Raw genomic sequence first — 21627 nt, 5'->3', positions numbered from 1 at the left:
ACTCACAGTGCTTTGACACCAGTTCCAAGGGACCCAACACTCTCTTCTAACTTCTAATGACACCAAGCAGGCATGTAGTGCACAGACATACTACATGAAGGCAGGAAATCTCATACACATGAAATAAAATAAACAAATAAAAAGTAAAAAGAAAGAAATAGAGACAGCTTATTAAGAAAGGAAAAGCACCTAAGATGTAAGCGGCTAAAGAGCTCAATGAGCACTGGGCCACCCGTCTCTTTACAGCTCCTGCTGGAACCTCCTGTTCTGTATGCATACACACAGCAGCAGGAGAGGAAGGTCTGGTGTTCCTCCGCAGAAGAGCTTCTTTTACATGTTCATCTTGATGTTTTACTCCTTGGTGTTTACTCCTCCAGTCCCCACTCTCCTTCCATGCCACCCTTCACTACCCAGGATGAATGACATCCCTTCTTAAACCCTGGGCAGAAACAAAACCTTTCTTCATAAATAGCCTTTCTCAGGTATGAGTCACCGCATTTAACAAAGTAAAGACCGCTGTTCTTTTGGAGACAAGGCCACGCATGCGCAGAAAATACAGTCTCCAAGTGGACTACAAACCCCAGTGGTACAATGGAAAACCACGCACGCGCAGGACATTTCCTCCCAAAATGCCCAGAGCCCTTTAAAAATGGGCGTTCCAACCCGCCCCCGCTCTCTCTCCCCCCTCCTCTTTCCCTTCCGTCTCTTCACTCCCGCTCCTTGTATGTTACCCTCCCCCATTAAAGTTTACCCACGTGGGACCCCGCGTGTCTCGTCTCTCCTTCCCAACCCCGCGTGTCTCGTGTCTCCCCCTCCCGAACAACACCCCCGCATAAAAAATAATAACAAAGACTACATAGGGTCACTGACACCAACTCCTCTGATTATAAATGTGTCAATATTGGCAGAATTTTTACTGTCAAAAAAGTACAGTATCTTTACTACTCATTTTCTTGATAAAATGCAAGTTATTCTGGAAAAGAAAAGACGTTTAGTTTTTCAAATGACTTCATGAAATTTGCAGGCAAAGCGATGGAACTAGAAAAAAACATCCTGAGTGAGGTAGCCCAGACTAACAACAATAAATGTGTATTCTCTTATAAGAGGATATTAGCCATTGAGTAAATGATAACCGAGCTTAGTCCATAGACCCAGAGAGGTCAGGTAAATAGGAAAACTCTGGGGGCTGGGTGGGAGGGTGATGCATGGATCTCCCTGTGAGGAGAAAACAGATTTTACTAGGCAGACTGGGGGCAGATGAGGATAGGAGTTGGGGATATCAGGTGTTGAGGGAAATGGAATGGAGGACAAGAGTGCAGGAAGAGATGGCTGGAATTGGGGGGCACTTGAGGGGTTTTGTAGAAATACAGTACAGTGGAAGCTTCCTGAAATTTTGACAGTAATCCTAATGAGGATTCCCAGTAATAGGGGACACAGAGTCTCAGCAGACTATCTATTGCCACCAGGCAAGGCTTCCAGTGGTAGAACTGGGTTGCATTCAATTGAGTTCTTGGCCAAAGGGGGTGGATCTCATGGAAATCCCCAAACAACCCAAGTTGTTGCTAAAACAAAGGGTTGCTCTCCAGGAACTGACAGCAGGGTCCCACTGCTGAAGACAACACCTACAACTCATTGAACAAGAAGTAAAGGTGGTGCCCACAGAGAGTCTCTTTGGTGTGGAAAGGTACTCTGTAAGCCACCTAAAGAGAAACATAGGTACCAACCATCCATAAAATCCTTGACCTACATACAATCTGACAGGATCGAACCTTTGTTTGTCTGAGTCTTGTTAGAGGTAAGAACTCTCTAGTGGTTGGCTGCTTTGTTTTCCTGATTATCAGCTTGAACCCCAATATCTGTCTCTGGGCTTTTATTTTTCGTGCTACAGATGTTGTATCTGGAGCTCCTGCTACCTACCTATTTGCCACTGCACAGCACATTCCTTCACATGATGCAGTGAGACTGACAAAATTATCTGTCCCATCACTGTAATTAATGTAACACTGTTTGGATTTTCATTGTATTGAAATAATTTATAACAGAAATGTTTTTGAGAAATCTTTCCCTGTATTTTATTTCTTTAAAATGCATATCAAGATAAACAGATCATATTAATGCACTATGGCATAAAGTCAGGAATGAGGACGGACATGGAGGAGTAAGAAGACAGAGAAAGGTATTATATTCAAGCTAAAAATTAGTGTCTGACTTATTATTCCTCCTCTAAGAAAGAATTGTAATACATACGGTTAACAGTAACAGCAGTTGGGGGCTGGAGAGAAGGCTCAGTGTTTTAGAGCACTGACTGCTCTTCCAAAGGACCTGTGTCCAATTTCCAGCACCCACATGGCAGCTCACAACTGTCTGCAACTCCAGTGTCAGGTTCCCTGAAACTTCCGATGTCAAAAGACTAACGGGCATAAAATTTTAAAAATTAAATTAAAAATAAAAAAATAAACAGTAACAGCAGCCCCTTGACTATCACATTATATTATATATAGGTAATATATAATATCACCTATAGGTGTATATATAATTATATATATAATATTATATATAGGTCATATTAAGGCACCATGTCATTTTGTACTACCTCTTCAGTTCTCTCAAAAGAGTTCCTTACTGTTGTATTCAATTAATTTGGTCATGACTCCCACTTAATATTAGTTTATTTATTAATTTTATATTCTTTCTACCGGAATCTCTGTTTTTTTTAACAAATCTTATAGTTATTTTTTTAATAATTGGTATGTTAGCCGGGTGGTGGTGGCGCACGCCTTTAATCCCAGCACTCGGGAAGCAGAGGCAGGCGGATCTCTGTGAGTTCGAGACCACTCTGGTCTACAAGAGCTAGTTCCAGGACAGGCTCCAAAACCACAGAGAAACCCTGTCTCGAAAAAACCAAAAAACCAAAAAAATAAATAAATAAATAATTGGTATGTTGTGACCCTTTACAGAGGAAATGATTGACTCTTTAGGATTAACTTCTGTATCCAATTCTAAAAGTACTAAAAAGGTTGACTTAAAATGCCAGGAGTTCAAAACTATATATTATGGAGGTTAGGGATGTAGTCTGTAGCAAATTGCTGTCCTAGCATGCCTGGATTTATTGACCAGCACTACAAAATGTAGGCACTTGAGAGACACAAGCAGGAAGAACAGACATTCAGAATTATCTTCTGCTACACAGTTCAGGGCCAGCCTGAAAGACATGAGACTCTGTCTCAAATTTTTAAAAATATCTAAAAATGTGTATGTTTCTGTATACGTATATATGATTGCATATATATATATATATATATATATATGGAGAGATACTAAATAAAAATAAGCATTAGAGAGTCCCATTTTATTACTGTCTGACTTTTCAATAGATCTTTTTCAAGAAATAAATAAGGAAAATGTTTATATATAAAATAAGGTAAAATCGATGCTATTCAATGATTTTGTACATTGCTAACATACTCCAGAATATCACAAAATGGGATTTTGTTTGTAAGTTAAGCAGTATAAAGACAGACTAACAAGCCAGATTAGTAATGCTCAACTCTTATCCCAGCACTTGGGAGGCAGAGATAGCAGAACCTCTGTGAGTTTAAAGCCAGCCTGGTGTATATAGAGAGCTCTAGGACAGCCATGGTGAGACCCCCATCTCAAATAAACAAAAACAAAACAACAGCCGGGCGGTGGTGGCACACGCCTTTAATCCCAGCACTCGGGAGACAGAGGCAGGCGGATCTCTGTGAGTTAGAGGCCAGCCTGGTCTAGAAGAGCTAGTTCCAGGACAGGAACCAAAAGCTACGGAGAAACCCTGTCTCGAAAATAATAATAATAATAGGGGCTGGAGAGATGGCTCAGAGGTTAAGAGCACTGCCTGCTCTTCCAAAGGTCCTGAGTTCAATTCCCAGCAACCACATGGTGGCTCACAACCATCTGTAATGGGGTCTGGTGCCCTCTTCTGGCCTTCAGGCATACATGCAGACAATACTGTATACAGAATAAATAAATAAATTTAAAAATAATAATAATAATAATAATAATAATAAAACAATAGCAAAAAAATATGATCAATGAATAAAAAAAAGCATGTTGATTTAGTAAAGCCTAAATAACTAATAGAAATATTTAAGGAAGGAAATAATAATAAATAATTATTAAATTCTGAAATGTCAAGAAGCAGGAGCATGACATCAATAAACAAAATTCAATGATTTTATTAAATTATAGGTATCACTGATTTAGAAAATTATCAATGATTTATTGATTCTACAGGTATCACTGCATGAACACCTACTCTGTCATGATTTTCAAGTAAATCTGTTACTTGGCATAATCCTATTAACAGATCATGAACATGTACACTTGTAAACAATACACAGATTACACTTGTATGGTTTCTATATTTGTATAATGCATATATGATGTATCAAGTACCTGATACAAAGACTAAAACAGGTCAAAATGTTGACAAACTTTGAGTTATTTTTTTAATAGATTCTTTTTTAAAGATTTATTTGTTTGTTTATTATGTATACAATATTTTGCCTATATGTAGGCCTGCAGGGCAGAAGAGGGCACCAGATCTCATTATAGATGGTTGTGAGCCATCATGTGGTTGCTCGGAATTAACTCAGGACTTCTGGAAGAGCAGCCAGTGCTCTTAACCACTGAGCCATCTCTCCAACCCTGCTTAATAGATTTTAATCACAATACGTCTATTTCAAAATAATATTGAGTGGTTTTCTTTTTTAAGAAATGAAATACTTATTACTCTAGTTAAGACTTCACTGGACAGATGGCTCAGTGGTTACTAGCACTGACTACTCTTCCAGAGAACCCAGGTTCAATTTCCAGCATCCACATGGCAGCTCACAGCTGTCTGTAACTTCAGTTCCAGGGGGCCTGACACCCTTGCACAAATGCACATAAAATAAAGTTAAATAGTTTTTGTTGTTGTTGTTGTTGTTTTTTTACAAAAGACTTCAGTGAGGCTGGAGAGATGGCTCAGCAGTTAAGAGCACTGGCTGCTTTTTGAGAGGACCAGGTTCAATTCTCAGCCACCACATGGCAACTCATACTTGTCTGAGTTCCAGGGAATATGGCACCCTCACACATACATGCAGGATAAACATCAACATAAAATTTTAAAAAATACTTCAAATATTATATTGAAAAGGTATGGAGAGAGTGAACATCCTTTTCTTTTTGGCTGAAATGAAAATGCTTTGAGTTTCTATCTATCTTAGGGTGATGTTGGCTACAGGTTACTATAAATTATCTTTATTACACTGGGGTATGCCCCTCATACTCCTGGTCTTATCATGAAGGGATGCTGAATTTTATCAAAAGCGTTTTCTTCATCTAATGAGATGATCATGTGACTTTGTCTTTCAGTTTATGTGGCAGATTACTGATTAGCGTATTTACTGATTAGCGTATGTTGAACAATCCCTGTGTCACTGGGATGAAGCCAACTTGATCATTATGAATCATTTTTGAGTCTCATTGAATTCAGTTTGCAAGAATTTTGTTGAGAATTTTTTATCTATATTCATCAGAGATATTGGTCTATAACTTCTTTTATTTTATTGCATCCTATTTAGGAACTTGGTGCTATGAACTTGCCGGTTAGGACTGCCTTAATTGTGCCCTACGGGTCTATATATGTTGTATTTTCATTCAATTCTAAAATTTTCAAAAAAGAAAAGACTTAAAAGCTGGGCATGGTAGTGCATGCCTTTAATACCAGTACTCGGTAGGCAAAGGTAGATTAATTTCTGAGTCTGAGCCAGCCTGGTCTGCAAAGTAAATTCTAGGACAGCCAGAGCTACATAGAAAAACCCTGTCTCAAAAAACAATAAACAAACAAATAAATAAAATAATTCCCTCTTGGTCCAGAAATTGGAACTAGCCTAGATGTGTATGCTAGCTAGTTTTAGGTCAACTTGACACAGTAGAGTTATCTGAAAGGAGAGAAACTCAATCAAGAAAATGTCTCAAAGGCAGGCGGATCTCTGGGAGTTCGAGACCAGCCTGGTCTACAAGAGCTAGTTCCAGGACAGGCTCCAAAACCACAGAGAAACCCTGTCTCGAAAAACCAAAAAAAAAAAAAAAGAAAATGTCTCCCTAAGAGTCTGCTGGAAGGCATTTTCTTAATGATTTATTGGGGAGAGTGTAGTGGCATTTCATTTGTATTTTAATAAATAAATCTTGCCTGCGGATCCCAGGAGTCACACTAGCTTGAAACAGAAACCAGGCTGTAGTGGTGTACAACCTATATCTCAGAACTAGACAGGATTATAAAACAGGAGCAGACAGCTCTCAATCTCAGTCTCAATCTCATTCTGAGGTTCCTGGAGGCAGGATCGCCATTTTCAGACTGAGAGTGAGGTAAGTCAATTGCTGGCTGCTTTGATTTTTCTGGTCTTCAGGTTGAACCCCAATATCTGCCTCTGAGTTTTTATTAATTGTGCTTCAGGAAAGTGAAGCCCATTGTGTATAGTGCCATCCCTGGGCTAATGGTCCTAGGTTCTATAAGAAAGCAGGCTGAGCCACATAGGAGAGTGGCCCCTAGACCTCACCTAGGCAGCACAGTAGAGATGGCCCTGAAAGTGTAGGTGTAGGAAAACTGACCCTGAGAACACGAAGTCTGAGAACTGGTCCTGCCCCTATCCATTGATTCAAGGAGTGAACTAGCCAGGACAGTGCTGGAGAGTCCACTCTGGTGGTAAACACTGGGGAGAACTGGCAGGCTGACCAACCCTGCAACTACCCAGGTCCAGAACCAGGGTTATGTGTTGGCCCACCCCAACATCCACCCCACTAATCCCAGGGCGAGGGTAGTATTGAGTCCTGTGGACCCAGGGCAGCAATGGGATGTCCAAGAAGAGTACCACCAAGGCAGCTACTTCATCACCTTCTGCCAGGTGACTCCCTTTCCACCTTCAACTACATGATGTGCACTCCTCTTAAAAGGACCTGATCATTAGTTCCCTCTCTTGCTCTTGCTCCTCGTGCTTTCCTGTCTGTCTGTCTCTCTCGTGTGCCCACTCCAAGAAGGCCTTCTACTCTTTCACTCTCCCCTCCCTCAATAAACCCCTTGCAATAATTCTGTTGCACACTGTACATTCTCTCGGAGGAAATACTTTGGCAGGGCCCACCACAGATACCCTTTTTACAGCTTTTTATCCTTTCACTATCTGCTACTGTGTGTGTGCCAGAGAAGACTAGAGCTGGGCACCATCTATCCAGCTACAGAGAAGCCTTCATCCCTGCTGGGTAAGACTGTAATCCCAACAATCCCACAGCACACTGGGAGGCAAAGACAGGAGAATCACCAGAAGTCCATGGCTATCCTAGAATACCCAACACTAACACCACAGAACCAGTGAGACCCTGCCTCCACCAAGTGGAAGAAGAGATAACTGATTCTCCATACATACTGTATAAAGAAAGGACATGAGCACTCCATGGTATAGTTGAAAGGAAGGTTTTAACTGTAGACATCATGGAAAGTACAGCCAGAAGCATCTGGAAAAATCCAAAGCAGAAAAGAGGACCGAGAGGGAGCTGTTGCCAGAGTTTTCTGTCCCACCTGGTCCCGCAGCCGTTCCAAAGAACACACAGAGGTCTACATTAATTATAAACTAGTTGGCCTATCAGCTCAGGCTTCTTATTAACTCATAACTTATATTAGCCCATAATTTTTGTCTGTTCTAGTCACATGACTTGGTACCTTTCATCAGCAAGGCATTCTCATCTTGCTTCCTCTGTGTCTGACTTCCTCTGTGATGACTGAAGACTTATTCCCAGAACTCTCCTGTTTTCATTGCCCTGCCTATACTTCCTGCCTGGTCACCCCCTGCCTGGTCACCCCACCTACACTTCTTGCCTGGCTACTAGCCAATCAGCATTTTATTAAAATACAAGTAAAAATCATTACAGGGTACAAGACCATTGTTCCACAGCAGGGGGCCAAGACGGTATATGGCAAGAATGACAAAGTTACATAGGAATGAGAAGCTGGGGGAAGAGAGATCTTGAGGTGGAGTAGGGGTAGGGGTGAGGTAAGAAGAGCTGAGAGGAGCCATGGGTACTGAGTAAGCCTGGAGGCCAGCAGGGGCTTTGGTACAATAATAGGCACAAGTTAGTCACTTGTCCTGAGTTTCTTTCAGACCTGACATAGGCCTCTGATTCACCTGCAGTTAAGACTTCCACCACATAATTTCTTGAAAATTTGTCTTACTAAAGCACATACCTAAAGAACTGAATTCATTTCGAGGAATCCACATAAAGGCGGAAGGAGAGAACTACAAAAACAAATTCCCAGAAAGAATCTGAGCACAAACTTTCCAGCTAATTAAAACTTCAGTGATGATGTAGAGGTCGGAGTAGTAGCTACACATCCTGGTTACAATTTTTTTTTTTTTTTTTTTTTTTTTTTTTTTTTTGGTTTTTCGAGACAGGGTTTCTCTGTGGTTTTGGAGCCTATCCTGGAACTAGCTCTTGTAGACCAGGCTGGTCTCGAACTCACAGAGATCCGCCTGCCTCTGCCTCCCAAGTGCTGGGATTAAAGGCGTGCGCCACCACCGCCCGGCCTCCTGGTTACAATTTATCTTTAATAAATACCTTTTATAATTGCTTTTTTTTCTTTTTCTTTCTTTCTTTTCTTTTCTTTTCTATTTTTTCAGGCCCCTAAATAGCCATTCCTTGCTCACTTCTGTGTTGGACCCAACATCACAGATAAAACCCCTTGGGGTATCTTAGCTTAACAAAATCCTAGTTTCCACCAATGAAAGTGAGGGAGTAGGAGGTAGGTAGACAGATAGGGAGAAGAGCAGAGAGTAGGTGATAAAGATGGTGAACTTCAAAGATAACTGGCTTCTTCCTCTCCCTCTTGATCTGGAACAAAAGGCTGGCAGTTTAAAACAAAATACTTGTGAATTTTCTCCAGTCAGTAGGGCCCACCAAGTTCAAGCACATATGCACAACAGTTGTGAACCAATCAACCACCCTGTCTCTCTTCAAACTGCCCAACCCTAAAGTAGGATAGGAAGACCTCCAAAGACTTAAAACCCCTGTCCTGGAGAGGAGGCTGGGTTTTCAGCTTCAGGACCATTTTTCCTGCCTTTTAACATTTTAACTGGCAAAGAAACATGATCAAGACCCCTTAGACAAAAGGTCTAAGAGCACCATCAGACAGCATCTGAGGTCTACAGCAGAACTCTCCTGCTTTGCTAGAACTTACCTACCCAGTGTCCTCACTGTTGTACTGGAAAAAAAAAAAAGGTCTTGATTTATAATTTTCTTTATTCTGTTAGTATAGAATGTTCATGAAATTGCTACCTTATTAGAATGTGGTATTTGTTCTTAAGCTATTATCACTTATATTTGGCTTTAAAATAAACTATCCCTTATCTTCTTTGAGGTAAGAGTTATACTTCTGTGCTGATAGAACTGACTCTACAATAATCCTCTGACCTCTACACATGTGAATGACATACAAGAACATGCATACACACACAAATAATAAATTAAAAAGAAAAAAATCTGTCTTACTGGTCACAGGCACTTGCCAAGATCAAAGCAATTCTGACTATAACAGAGGAACTTTAAACCGTATCCACCATTGCCCCAAATAAGGGCATTATGCCAAGCAGCAGTTACTTCCCAGGTAAGGAAGTGTAAACTTAACGACTGAAAGAAGGGATATACTTTTATTACCGAAATGACATCAGAAACTACATTTGCATATCAAAATAGCTAGAAGTTCAACAGAGACTTTGAAAGTGGACAAAGTTTCATGAATGGAATCTTCTCCCACTGAGCCTCACTTGCACAGGCTGAAGATGCACGGATGGTTCTCTGAGGTCAGACTTACTACATTCCAGTTACAAGCCCTCCTCACTACTGCAGTCAAACTGGATGTTTGGTGCATTGTTCTAGTAACTCCTTTGCTGGTAAGCCAAGATTGGAAGTACTGTTTTAAAAGTCCTATACTAGCTGGGCAGTGGTAGCACATGTCTTTAATCCCAGTACTCGGGAGGCAGAAGCAGGCAATCTCTGTAAGCTCGATGCCAGCCTGGTCTACAAGAGCTAGTTCCAGGACAGACTCCAAAGTTAATGAGAAACCCTGTCTCGGGGGGAAAAAAAAGTCCTGTACTATTCATTCTTACTCTCCTGATGTCCAGGCAGACTAATGTGGCCTATTTGGATACATTCATAGTAAAGCAAGCTGTCCCCAAAGGGAACTTTCACGAAAAATCCCCTATTTATAATCTTATGTTTATATATAAATGGGCATGCATATGCCTAAAATCTGATATACTGGGGAAAGGGAAATGTGTAGGAGAAAAATTATGATATGACCTAACCAATGGATCAAAACAGAGACCACCAAAACTATGTCCCTTAGTAACCAGGACCTCATAAAAAATAAGCCAGAGGCAATAACCTGAAGCCTTGAGGATCTTCACTCATGTGGCCCACTGCTCTCTAGCAGTGTGTTCTGATGTAGTCTACTGTTTTGTTTAAAATAAAGTAATAAGTTACTGTGAAATCTGTGTGGGCTTTTATTTCACTATTGAACAAAAAGCCAACAATCTGGAAACACCTGGCCCTGACCCTGAGCGTTGGTAACAGAATTACAATGACACTGTAGGAAGTTATCACAGGGGCTGGAGAGATGGCTCAGAGGATAAGAGCACTGACTGCTGCTCTTCCAGAAGTCCTAAGTTCAATTCCCAACAACCACATGGTGGCTGCAACCATCTATAATGAGATCTGGTGCCTTCTTCTGACCTGCAGGCAAATATGCAGGCAGAACTCTGTATACATAAATAAACCTTAAAGAAAAAAAAGGTGTTTTTTTTTTTTTGTTTTGTTTTTTTTTTTTTTTTTGGTTTTTCGAGACAGGGTTTCTCTGTGGTTTTGGAGCCTGTCCTGGAACTAGCTCTTGTAGACCAGGCTGGTCTCGAACTCACAGAGATCCGCCTGCCTCTGCCTCCCGAGTGCTGGGATTAAAGTCATGTGCCACCACCACCCGGCCAAAAAAAGTTTTAAGAAGCTGTGAAAGGCAGAATCCAGAGAGAAGTCACAGAAACAACACAGCTTTGGTGGCCCTCAGTGAATAGAAAGGTCAACATCTTGTAGGCAGCACAGCATGAGAAATAGAGTAGAAATTCCTCTGCAGTGGCCAGATACAGCCTCACTCTGTTTGCTATCTCTAAGTCTCAGATACAAAAAGTTTTATTTCCTAATACAAAGAAAGACCCTGTCAGTGGATCAAACTCAATGGATATGAAGCTACCAACATGTCGGTATTTAGAAAGGTTCAAAAGTAGGTACCCTCACCGGGCGGTGGTGGCACACGCCTTTAATCCCAGCACTCGGGAGGCAGAGGCAGGCGGATCTCTGTGAGTTCGAGACCAGCCTGGTCTACAGAGCTAGTTCCAGGACAGGCTCCAAAAACCACAGAGAAACCCTGTCTCGAAAAACCAAAAAAAAAAAAAAAAAAAGTAGGTACCCTCTTAGAACCTCCTAAATGTTGATGTGCCCAACACTGAGTACTGTGGTCAGGATCAGGCAGGAGACATGTAGCATTTAGAGATGTCAACATCCCCAGAGTTTCTTGCTGGGTGGAAACCACCAGCCAGCAACTCCAAACAATCTCCTTTTCTGGCTGCTTTGTCTTTTTGTATCAATTGTGCCTCTTTGATTTCAAACCATCTGAGGAAAAGGCAACCCTTCGAATTTCATAGGTCAACTTTTAATCAAATTGGTGGAAATATCTGGGACTGAGTTCAGCCAAAAATATCTGTTCCCTCTATTCTCTGTGAAAAATATGTGTACCTGGTCAACTCAGGTTCACATTAACTCAGGACTTCAGGCTCCTCTAGGATTATAAGCCCCAATTTTATCCTCCATAGTCACAACTGCCATCTCTACCCATAAATGTCATCATCTGTTTGTTTTTAACACAAGGCTTGCTATAAAGCCCAGGATGTCTTAGAAAACTTTCTATGCAGGCCATGCTAGCCTCATACATGAAATCTTCCTTTTTGAGTGCTAGAATTACAAACTTGAACACCATACCCAGCTTGTGTTAAACAATTTTGTCTAACTTCCAGACTAAGTACACGGAGCACATTATAGGTAGACTAAACTAAGCTATAATATTTGGTAGGTTATGTTTTGAATGTGTATTATGTTTTGTTTTTATTAAAACAATAACCTTAAACTCAAGATCCTCCTACCTTAGCCTCCTGAATGCTGGGTGATGTACAGACCACCATACCCAGCTTATTTATTTTTCACTTAAATTATTTTCAACTTAGGATACATATATATCATATTTTATACATCTATAATAATGTAATGCTATCATTAAGTTAAAAAGCATCTTTATAAAAAATAAAATCACCAACTTGTACCATGCAATACTTAAAAGAATATAATTATGATTTTTTTTTAGCTGACAATTCCCTGATTAAATTATTCTTCTTTTTTTGCAGGGGGTGGTGGTGTCGGGGATGGTTAGGACAGGGTTTCTGTGTAAGAGAGACCAGGCTGGCCTACAACTCAGCGATGCGCCTATCTCTGCCTCCCAAGTGTTGGGACTAAAGGTATGTACCAATACATGGCTAAGTTTGTTCATTTTAAATTGAAGGAGATAAATACAATCACGCTACCACATTTAAACATTTGTATGAAAAAAGGTATCTAAAACCTGAATGGATCCTGTAATTCAGCAAAAAGATAAACCAAAATCTAAAACAATCGGGGAAAGAATTAAACATGGACAGAAGACACACTTACAAAACCATTAAAAGGAAGGTGGTTGCTGGTTTTTGATCATTTTAGATTTTGTGGCAGTATTGATTCTATGAATGAATATCTGTACTGAATCAATGAAATGTTATCCTAAAATATGAAAATAGATGCTTCTGTGAAAGTAAATAAAACTGCTACCTTTGGCCATTTGGGATTGAGGAGTCGGGCTTTGATTGCATCATCCAATGCCTTGTGGTACTGCTGGGTTTTCATGTAGGCTGCAGATCTATTGCTATATAAAATGCAGTTCTGAGGATCAACTGCCAGGGCTTCATTATACAAAACAATAGCTGTGTGGAAGTCTCCATCATGACAGGCCTGGTTACTCTGACGGACTTTCTCAACAAATTCAGCTTTGCTCAGTGCTGGTTCATCAGGACTTCTCTGGACAATAGTCTTAGCACCAAAGAGAGGAATCTACAAACAAAGAAACTGTCATAAGTTCAAACAGTCCATACAGATTCCTGGGGCCTGAAGCTAACGCAGGTATCCACCTTGAACTCTCTCCACTTTATTCACTGAGACAAGTGTTATCATTTATAACGCTATAAATGACAACAGCAAGGTCTCTTTCTGAATCTGGAGTTAACCAATTCTGCTTCTCTAAATTGACTTTTGTCCTTGAAACAGCGTACAGTTCCTTAAATGGACATATACAGGAAGGGGAATATAACTCAGTGGATAACACACTTGCCATGGAAGCAAGAAGCCTGGAGCTGGGATCTCTAAAACCCATGTAAACCTTGGCAGGTGTAGTAGCCACCAGTAATCTTCATATTCAAGAGGCAGAGACAGGATCCCCACAGCAAGATGGCTAAATACAGAAACAGAATTGGTTTTTTTTTGTTTTGTTTTGGTTTGGTTTTGGTTTTTCGAGACAGGGTTTCTCTGTGGTTTTGGAGCCTGTCCTGGAACTAGCTCTTGTACACCAGGCTGGTCTCGAACTCACAGAGATCCGCCTGCCTCTGCCTCCCGAGTGCTGGGATTAAAGGCGTGCGCCACTACCGCCAGGCCAGAATTGGTTTTTAAGATATGATCTCTCTACCCTTTGCTGGCCTTGAATTCACAGAGCTCTACCTGTCTCTCCCTCCTGAGTGCTAGGATTAAAGGTGTGTGCCACCATACCCAGCAGGCTATCACATTTTGGAAATATGTACTTTCCTTATTTTATAGATTACAATTAAGAGGCTGCATTGAGAATCAGAAGAGACTTTATTTTTTTTAATTTCTTTCCAACATAATATTTGTATTCATTATCTGGGAATTTCATATTATGCATACCAATCAAACTCACTTTCCAGCCCTCCCAAGTCCACCCCCAATCTTGTGACCTTCCACCAAAAAAGAAAAAGAAAAAGAAAGAAAAAAGAGACTGTGGCAGAAATTCATGCCCGCCTGGAGTCAGAGGGTTAGCAAGCAACCTCCACTAGACATGAAACCCTGCTGGCCTATACCTGACCTAGCTTTAGAGTTTTCACTCAGCTCCCAATCCATCATTTGTGTTACAGACACCTTTTGTTGCCCTGTGTGAATATTGTCTGAGAGTTTCCCACGGACACAAAGCCTATGCAAAACTTGGTTTAGAGAAAACCCAGAAAACCGTGGTACCTCATGAATCAGGTTTTTGCACCTGGCATTGTGGTTTTGGAAACTTCATTCAGTTTGTTTTGAGATAAGGAAATCTACTAGTTAAGTGTAAACTTAGGGGAAAATAAGGATGCCAAGAGGCAAAGGGAAAGTGCTTCAGTTCACAGAGACTGAGCCCGCTGCAGCCACAGAGCTGAAGTTCATTCTCATGTGTCTCTGAGTCTTCATTTAACGGACCCGTGTGAACTCACACACCTGTGCAGCATTACTCATTTTAAAGGAGAATGTTAAACAGTGTTGGGGCTGTGAAAAACTATAGGAGTTTTGGAAACTTTGAACTACATGCATTTTGCAGCATGACATGGCTAGGAACCTATGCAGATCAAGGAATGAAATGCTGAGTGAGAATGTTCCCCACAGGACACAGGTCAATGCATTTGAACACTTGGTCTCTGTTGGTCACACCATCTAGAAACCTCCAGGAGGTCCAGCTTTGTTGGAGAAGTACATCACCATGACAGGCTTTGAAGTCTCAAAGCCTCATGCCATTTTGAGTGTTGTCTCTTCCTGTGCTCTGGACTCAAGATGTAGCTGATGTCACCCCACACCCTGGCACCCCTATACCCAAAGAGTCTGGAATATTTGCTTTGAAGTGTCACCCCACCCCTGGCACCCCTATACCCAAAGAGTCTGGAATATTTGCTTTGAAGTGTTACTCCACCCCTGGCACCCCTATATCCAAAGAGTCTGTAATGTTTGGGTTAAGGCTTTACCTCAGCCCCTGGCATCCATATATCCAAAGAGTCTGTAATGTTTTGAAAGACCTGGATAACTCCGGGTATCCCCAAAGAAAGCCCTGGATAAATCCAGGTTTCACACACACACACACACACACACACACACACACACACACACACACACCCAGCAGGAAGAAAATAGCCAAAAATCCAAGCAGGAAGAGAAGAATCAAAAGTCTAGGATTTAGGGGGCTGGAGAGATGGCTCAGTGGTTAAGAGCATTGCCTGCTCTCCCAAAGGTCCTGAGTTCAATTCCCAGCAACCACATGGTGGCTCACAACCATCTGTAAAGAGGTCTGGCGCCCTCTTCTGGCCTTCAGGCATACACACAGACAGAATATTGTATACATAATAAATAAATAAATATTAAAAAAAAAAGTCTAGGATTTAGCTGAAGATAAAGTTAGATTGTAATCTTGAGAATAATCTTTTTTTTAAATATTTATTTATTTATTTATTTATTATGTATACAATATTCTGTCTGTGTGTATGCCTACAGGCCAGAAGAGGGCACCAGACCTCCTTACAGATGGTTGTGAGCCACCATGTGGTTGCTGGGAATTGAACTCAGGACCTTTGGAAGAGCAGGAAATGCTCTTAACCTCTGAGCCATCTCTCCAGCCCCCCGAGAATAATCTTGAGAAGCAGGGAGTTTCCCCCTTGTGATTGTCATTGTACTGTGTTTTAGGAACTAGCTGATTATGACCTTGGGAGTGGTCCTGAGAGGCAGGGAGTTGCCCCCTTGTGATCTTCACTGGTATTTTCAGAATTTTCTGTGACACACTCCCTGCAAATTCCGGATCACTGGGCTGTGGTTTCTTCCCTTAAAAATCAGTTCTCCTGAGCCGGGCGATGGTGGCGCACGCCTCTAATCCCAGCACTCGGGAGGCAGAGACAGGTGGATCTCTGTGAGTTCGAGACCAGCCTGGTCTACAGAGCTAGTTCCAGGACAGGCTCCAAAGCCACAGAGAAACCCTGTCTCGAAAAACCAAAAAAAAAAAAAAAAAAAAAAAAAAAAAATCAGTTCTCCTGGTCACTCTGGGTCGAACTCTCCCCCTGCGTGGGTTCTGAGTCTCGGCCCCAGTGCACTGGTTCCCGTCTCATCTCATCATTAAAGCCTCGTGTGATTGCAGCAAGGACGGTCTCTCGTGAGTTATTGAGGGGGTTGTGTTATCCCGAGACTTGAGAGTCTCCCCAGCACTGGGGGTCTTTTAGTTTGAGTGTAAAGCTCCATCCCAAGCCCCCTCCCCCAGGAGTGGCTTCTGTCCAGACTCCACCTCTGAGAAAGCCTGCCAACCGGTAACCCCCTTCCCAGAGATGCTCAAGTCACTACCTCAGGTATTTAAACTGCCCCCCATAGAACAAAGACATGATATCCTGGTCTTCCTTTCCCATCTCCTCTCTGAGGGCCTGGAAGGCCACTTGAGTGTTAGTATCCATTAAGCCTAGGCCTTTTTTAATTCGGTTTGATCTGGTCTGATTCAGATTATTGTATTGGCAGAGAGATTTATTGGGTCTCAAAAACTTTTCAGTAAGTTCTCAGCATTCTATGTAGTCTTAGCTGTCCTGGAACTCTCTGTAGAGCAGGCTGGGCTTGAACTCAGAGATCTGCCTGCCTCTGCCTCCTGTTATGCCCAAATACACGAAATTTCCCCAAAAGCCAACAAGGACACTGAGTCCCGTATGTAAAGCAAAGAGCCTTTATTTTATGCAATTTTACAAACTCGGTCTCTCCACATGTCCAACATATTGGAATAAACGGAGGGCACCGAGCTCAGTTAGAATTGGGTTTTTATTGTGGTAAAGATGGGGGTGAGGGGCTTCTGAGGTTCAGGTCCCCTGATTGGCTGACATTTGTCTAGGGGTATCCTGGTGAGTGTGTGCTGACAGGTGATCCTATCTACAGCATTTCCTTTGATGGTCTGTTCTTGGGTGGTGCTCAGGTAATCTCAGTTTGTGGTTCTTCCTACAAACAGGTATTGCTTCAGGGCAAACTACTGAGACCCAGGCCTCCATTAAACTTATCAATGGCTGAGTCCTACACTGGCAGGTGATAATTGTTGGAAGTAAAGAACTTCCTTTGGGTGATCTTTTCATATATATCTTATCATGGCTGGCTCCTACATTTCCTCTTTCACAAGCACCGAAAGGTTTTAAAGAGGTATGGAACTATTTAAATCAATAAATTGACAACTCTGGACCTATTTTTCTGGTATATCAACAGGCACTATAGGTAGTTAGTTATCTTGTCCCACATGCCAGGGAGTTCCCCTTTGTCTTAGTCTTTCAACCTATTTTAGGCAGGAAGCATGGGACGAGTTCCTTTCCTCAACTACTTCAAGCTGACATTGGGGCATTGTCATCCAGGCCCAAACTGGATGAAAGGCTAGCCAAAGATAGGGAGGAAATTTAGGCAATGGGGCAGACTTTGTTGAAGGGACAGGTAGCAATCATATCAGCTGGACTGGGTCACATCAGCTTTCAGGAAGTCCAGGGCTTGCTGACTTCAGAGCAGGTTGTAGTCGGCAACTGATGTTTAGATGCATCTGCCAGCCAAGTGGAAGCCTACTGAGATAAGTTTAAACTAGGACCAAAAGTTAAAATTTAGAAAAAGAGCAGATAACAGATGTCTGTAAACAGAAGGAATAGATTTATACCTTTGAATCCTAGCGAAAACTACAGATTTTGGTTAGAAGAATGTGTATGTGTGTGTGTATGTATGTATGTGTGTGTGTATATATATATAATCTGTCCAGAGAATAATGTATAGTAGCTTTAGCTTTAGAATGAGCTAACAAGTTGGCTATAGCTTTGTGGAAGAATATGGATACCTTTTGCTGACATTATAACTGCCCTAGCCATTAATATTATCAGAGATCTGAGAAGGATAAATAAAGTATATCTGAGTACAGAGTTTCTGAATCTATTAAAAATGACAGAGACCAGAGTCCATATACAATAAGTCATACCCAGGTCTCCATAGCACTGGAGGCAAAAATATCTCGCCCAGTGGTCAGCGTCAACTTACTGTCTAAGCCAGGCCCATATGGTGAAAGTTTTCTTTTTCTTTTTTTTGGTTTTTCGAGACAGGGTTTCTCTGTGGTTTTGGAGCCTGTCCTGGAACTAGCTCTTGTAGACCAGGCTGGTCTCGAACTCACAGAGATCCACCTGCCTCTGAAAGTTTTCTTTTTCTGTGGAAGAGGGACATGGAAAAACTGACCTCACCACTTTTGTGGTGCAATCAATTCTCCAAGATCCTACCGTTTGTCCACAGTCTGAACCAGGTCCTGGCAGCAGGCATTGCACTGGGGTATCTCGTCCAGTGGTCAGCATCATCGTAATTCAGGTGGAGACATCATGGTGTCTCAATCTTCTTTGGAGTCCTTGGGTTATTGCTAGGATCTTGGAGTCTCTTGTCTTTTTAATCATTATTTTAAATGCCATATTCTGCAGATCTATGAAGTATGAGGGCTGCCTAGGTATGTCTAATTAAACAAACTTTGTTTCACATTATTTCTTTTAAGTTTGACTTTGAAAACATATATAGGGTACTAAATAAGGCTTATTCCTGTAACTAATTATATCAGTACTTTAAAGATGACTAACTAACTTGTATTTCCTAAGTCTATAATAAATTAGCAACTTTTACAAGACTAGAACTCCACACTCTGTAATGATTTTGAATTAAAGCTAATAAACTGAATTAGTCATTCCAAGGGTAAACACAGAACAAGTATATATCTAGCTGTTAATGCTGTCTCCTGCAAAGGCAAGGAACAGGTCCCAGGGTGAAATGGGAACAGGAGGGAGTTTAAGAGCTGGCATTGGCCTAGGGCAAACTGAGACTCAGGTCTACTTTCCTGCTGATCTATAGAACCCATTTTGACAGGTGTGTAGCAAGCTGCCCTGGGCACTATATTTTTTCCCCTTCACAAGTACCAATTACAGGATTCAATCATAATTCCTGTTGCTCAGGGTCTCAAGGGGGTGATACTGGAACCTCAATACCATCAGTCGAACAGTATTGGCCCATTCTGGAACAAAAGCCATCAAGTCTGTTGATAAGAAGCAAGATGATTAGGGGCCTGTTAGAGCTGAAAGTAAGGTGGTTAGCCAAGGAGACCAGTTGAACTGAAAGACCCCCCATACTTGAAAGACCCCCGTGCCCACGTACTATGTTAAACTCTGCTGAAATTTAGCTGGGAACCCCGGCTCAGCCAATGCTGAAACTGGATATGATATCTATGGGTTGCAGACTCACTGACCAGGCTAAGGAAGGGACACTCCACCCCCCAAGGCATTCTGTCTAAACTGTCAACTTGCTGCAGAGTGCTCTATCTAGCTTTATGGTTTTTCAGGGAACTTCAAGAATAGACATGGGGCCATCCAATTTGAGAGCCAATGAAATGCTTGTGCTATGCTACCCATAAGAGGGTAATCATTTTTCCCTATAAATATGGCTGTTTGAATATGCCCCGGGTGCTCAGTTGGCGAAAGCTGCTGACGCACCCGCAGGCGCCTGTGTGATCAATAAAGACACCTCTTGCTGATTGCATCTCTTGGCCTGGATTATTGAGTCTGGGGGATCTCTCCCACTGCCCTTAAAATTGAGGGTCTTTCAGAACAAGTTTACATCCAGCTTTCCTGTGAGTGTTCTGTTCTCTATCATTAATTAGGCCACTGAATCTCTAATTACCCCAGAGTGGTTGACATAGAAACAACATTTCCCCAGAAGGAGGGCCAAACCTCTTAGTGTCAATACAAAAATTTATGACTCAGTTTATCCAAATAGCTTAAACCCAACAAAGTTAGCAAAGATAAGGAGGCTAAGCATACATTCTTAAGCCTGGATAGACCTTGAACAAAGAAATATATTTTAAAACCATTAGTTAATATTTTAACGCTTTTACCTTCTAATATAGTTTTTCATGTTATGGTGATCCTTCCATTACAGAATTTTTCCTGTTGTTATTTTACAAGTGCAGTTTATCCTATGTTGTGAATCTTAATTAAAACATCTGACATGCAAGTGATCCCAGACTACCCCTGTACAACCTCCAAAAGATTGAGATTCATAGGCTTGGATGCTGTTCCAAGCCCTCTATCAAAATGCTTAGATCATTGTCTTCTGCATAACAAGAAATAGACATTTCCGTTTCTGGTTAGTTTTTGGTGCTTATGGCTCTGACCCTAATTTTTAGCCTTTTATTTTAAGCTGAAATATTAACAATATAAAACATAATACAACACATTTTATAGTTGTCTCACAGCCTTATAAATTTAAAATTTTTTCTAAAAAAAAAATAAAATCTCTTAAATGTCTCTCTGCAATATCAAGAATATAAAAAATAAAGTACTTCTTTAGTCCCACCCTCGACAGCATATACATAGCCTGTTTTTAGATCTTAGCCTGCTCCATTTCACTGTAGTTGGTACTTCTGGTGACCATCACCTGGCACTGGAATTTCTAAAACTAAGGTCCATTGTTGTAACTGCACATTCTTGGGGACTCTAGTCCTGCCATATATTTGTAAACCTCAGCTGTTTCCTATTACCCATTTATGTCTTTATAACCATTATCACTCTTAAATAAACAAAGTTTAGCTGGCAGAGCTAGGTACATTTGAGTATAAAAACACTGAGGTGCAATTTTAAAACTTTAAATCCATATATATAAATTTTCTTTTTAGAAAGGGACATGAGTCATCATGCAAAAATCTATCCCAATCTAAACTATCTTAGAGATCTGTTAGACCCACTCCACATGGTCAGCTTTAATCAAGATGGCGGTGAAATCATGTGGCATCCATTTTTTTTTAACTCTAGCAAAATGGTAATGCCAAATTTAAAATGGAATTATGCTTTATGGTTTCTTTAAAATTACCCATGCATAGATTTTAAGTAAATAAAACATGGGTTTAACAAAGGAAGACCCATAATCCAACTCTAGAGCCACCTTTTTAATAAAAAAAAAAAGCATATAGAAGTTTTAACATTATCTATACCAAAAAGTGATCTAAATTTCTACTAATCCAAATTTAGTAACCAGAGCTCAGTGATAAATTTCTGAAGTCAGACCCATAAATATGGCCACAGCAGTGATGGGCAGTAGAGACAGCGAAAATAGCCAGACCATTTCTGTCTCAGCTAGTAAAAACTTTTAAACAAAAGAAGCATTTTCAATATTTGCATGGATGAGAAACCACAGCAAACATAGTTTACATCCATGTCTGACCTTTTATAGCTTTTCATATACCTTTAGTCCATTTTTCTCTTTTTATTATTTTAGTCTCCTGCTTTCTCCCTCGCTTTCCAGATAACATACCAAAATCTCTCTTGTTTTTTAGACGACAAACCAAAATCTCTCTCGCTTTTCAGACAACATAAAAACTCTTACTGAAGTCTTTCTTGT

At 41.0% G+C, this 21627-nt stretch overlaps 1 protein-coding gene across 2 annotated transcripts in view; it reads right to left on the bottom strand.

Moving 5' to 3' along the window:
• Nucleotides 1–21627, bottom strand: part of Ttc28 (tetratricopeptide repeat domain 28) — a 477926-nt gene that overhangs the window by 433901 nt on the left and 22398 nt on the right. For both annotated transcript variants that reach the window (XM_057763932.1, XM_057763933.1), the window contains exon 2: nt 12970–13248. In XM_057763932.1, the coding sequence (XP_057619915.1) occupies nt 12970–13248 (279 nt within the window). The remainder of the gene's footprint in view (nt 1–12969; nt 13249–21627) is intronic.

This window comes from Chionomys nivalis, chromosome 3, assembly GCF_950005125.1.
Source record: "Chionomys nivalis chromosome 3, mChiNiv1.1, whole genome shotgun sequence".
NCBI lineage: Eukaryota > Metazoa > Chordata > Mammalia > Rodentia > Cricetidae > Chionomys > Chionomys nivalis.
The sequence above is the reverse complement of the archived record's forward strand: the minus strand, read 5'-3'. Positions and strand labels throughout refer to the sequence as shown.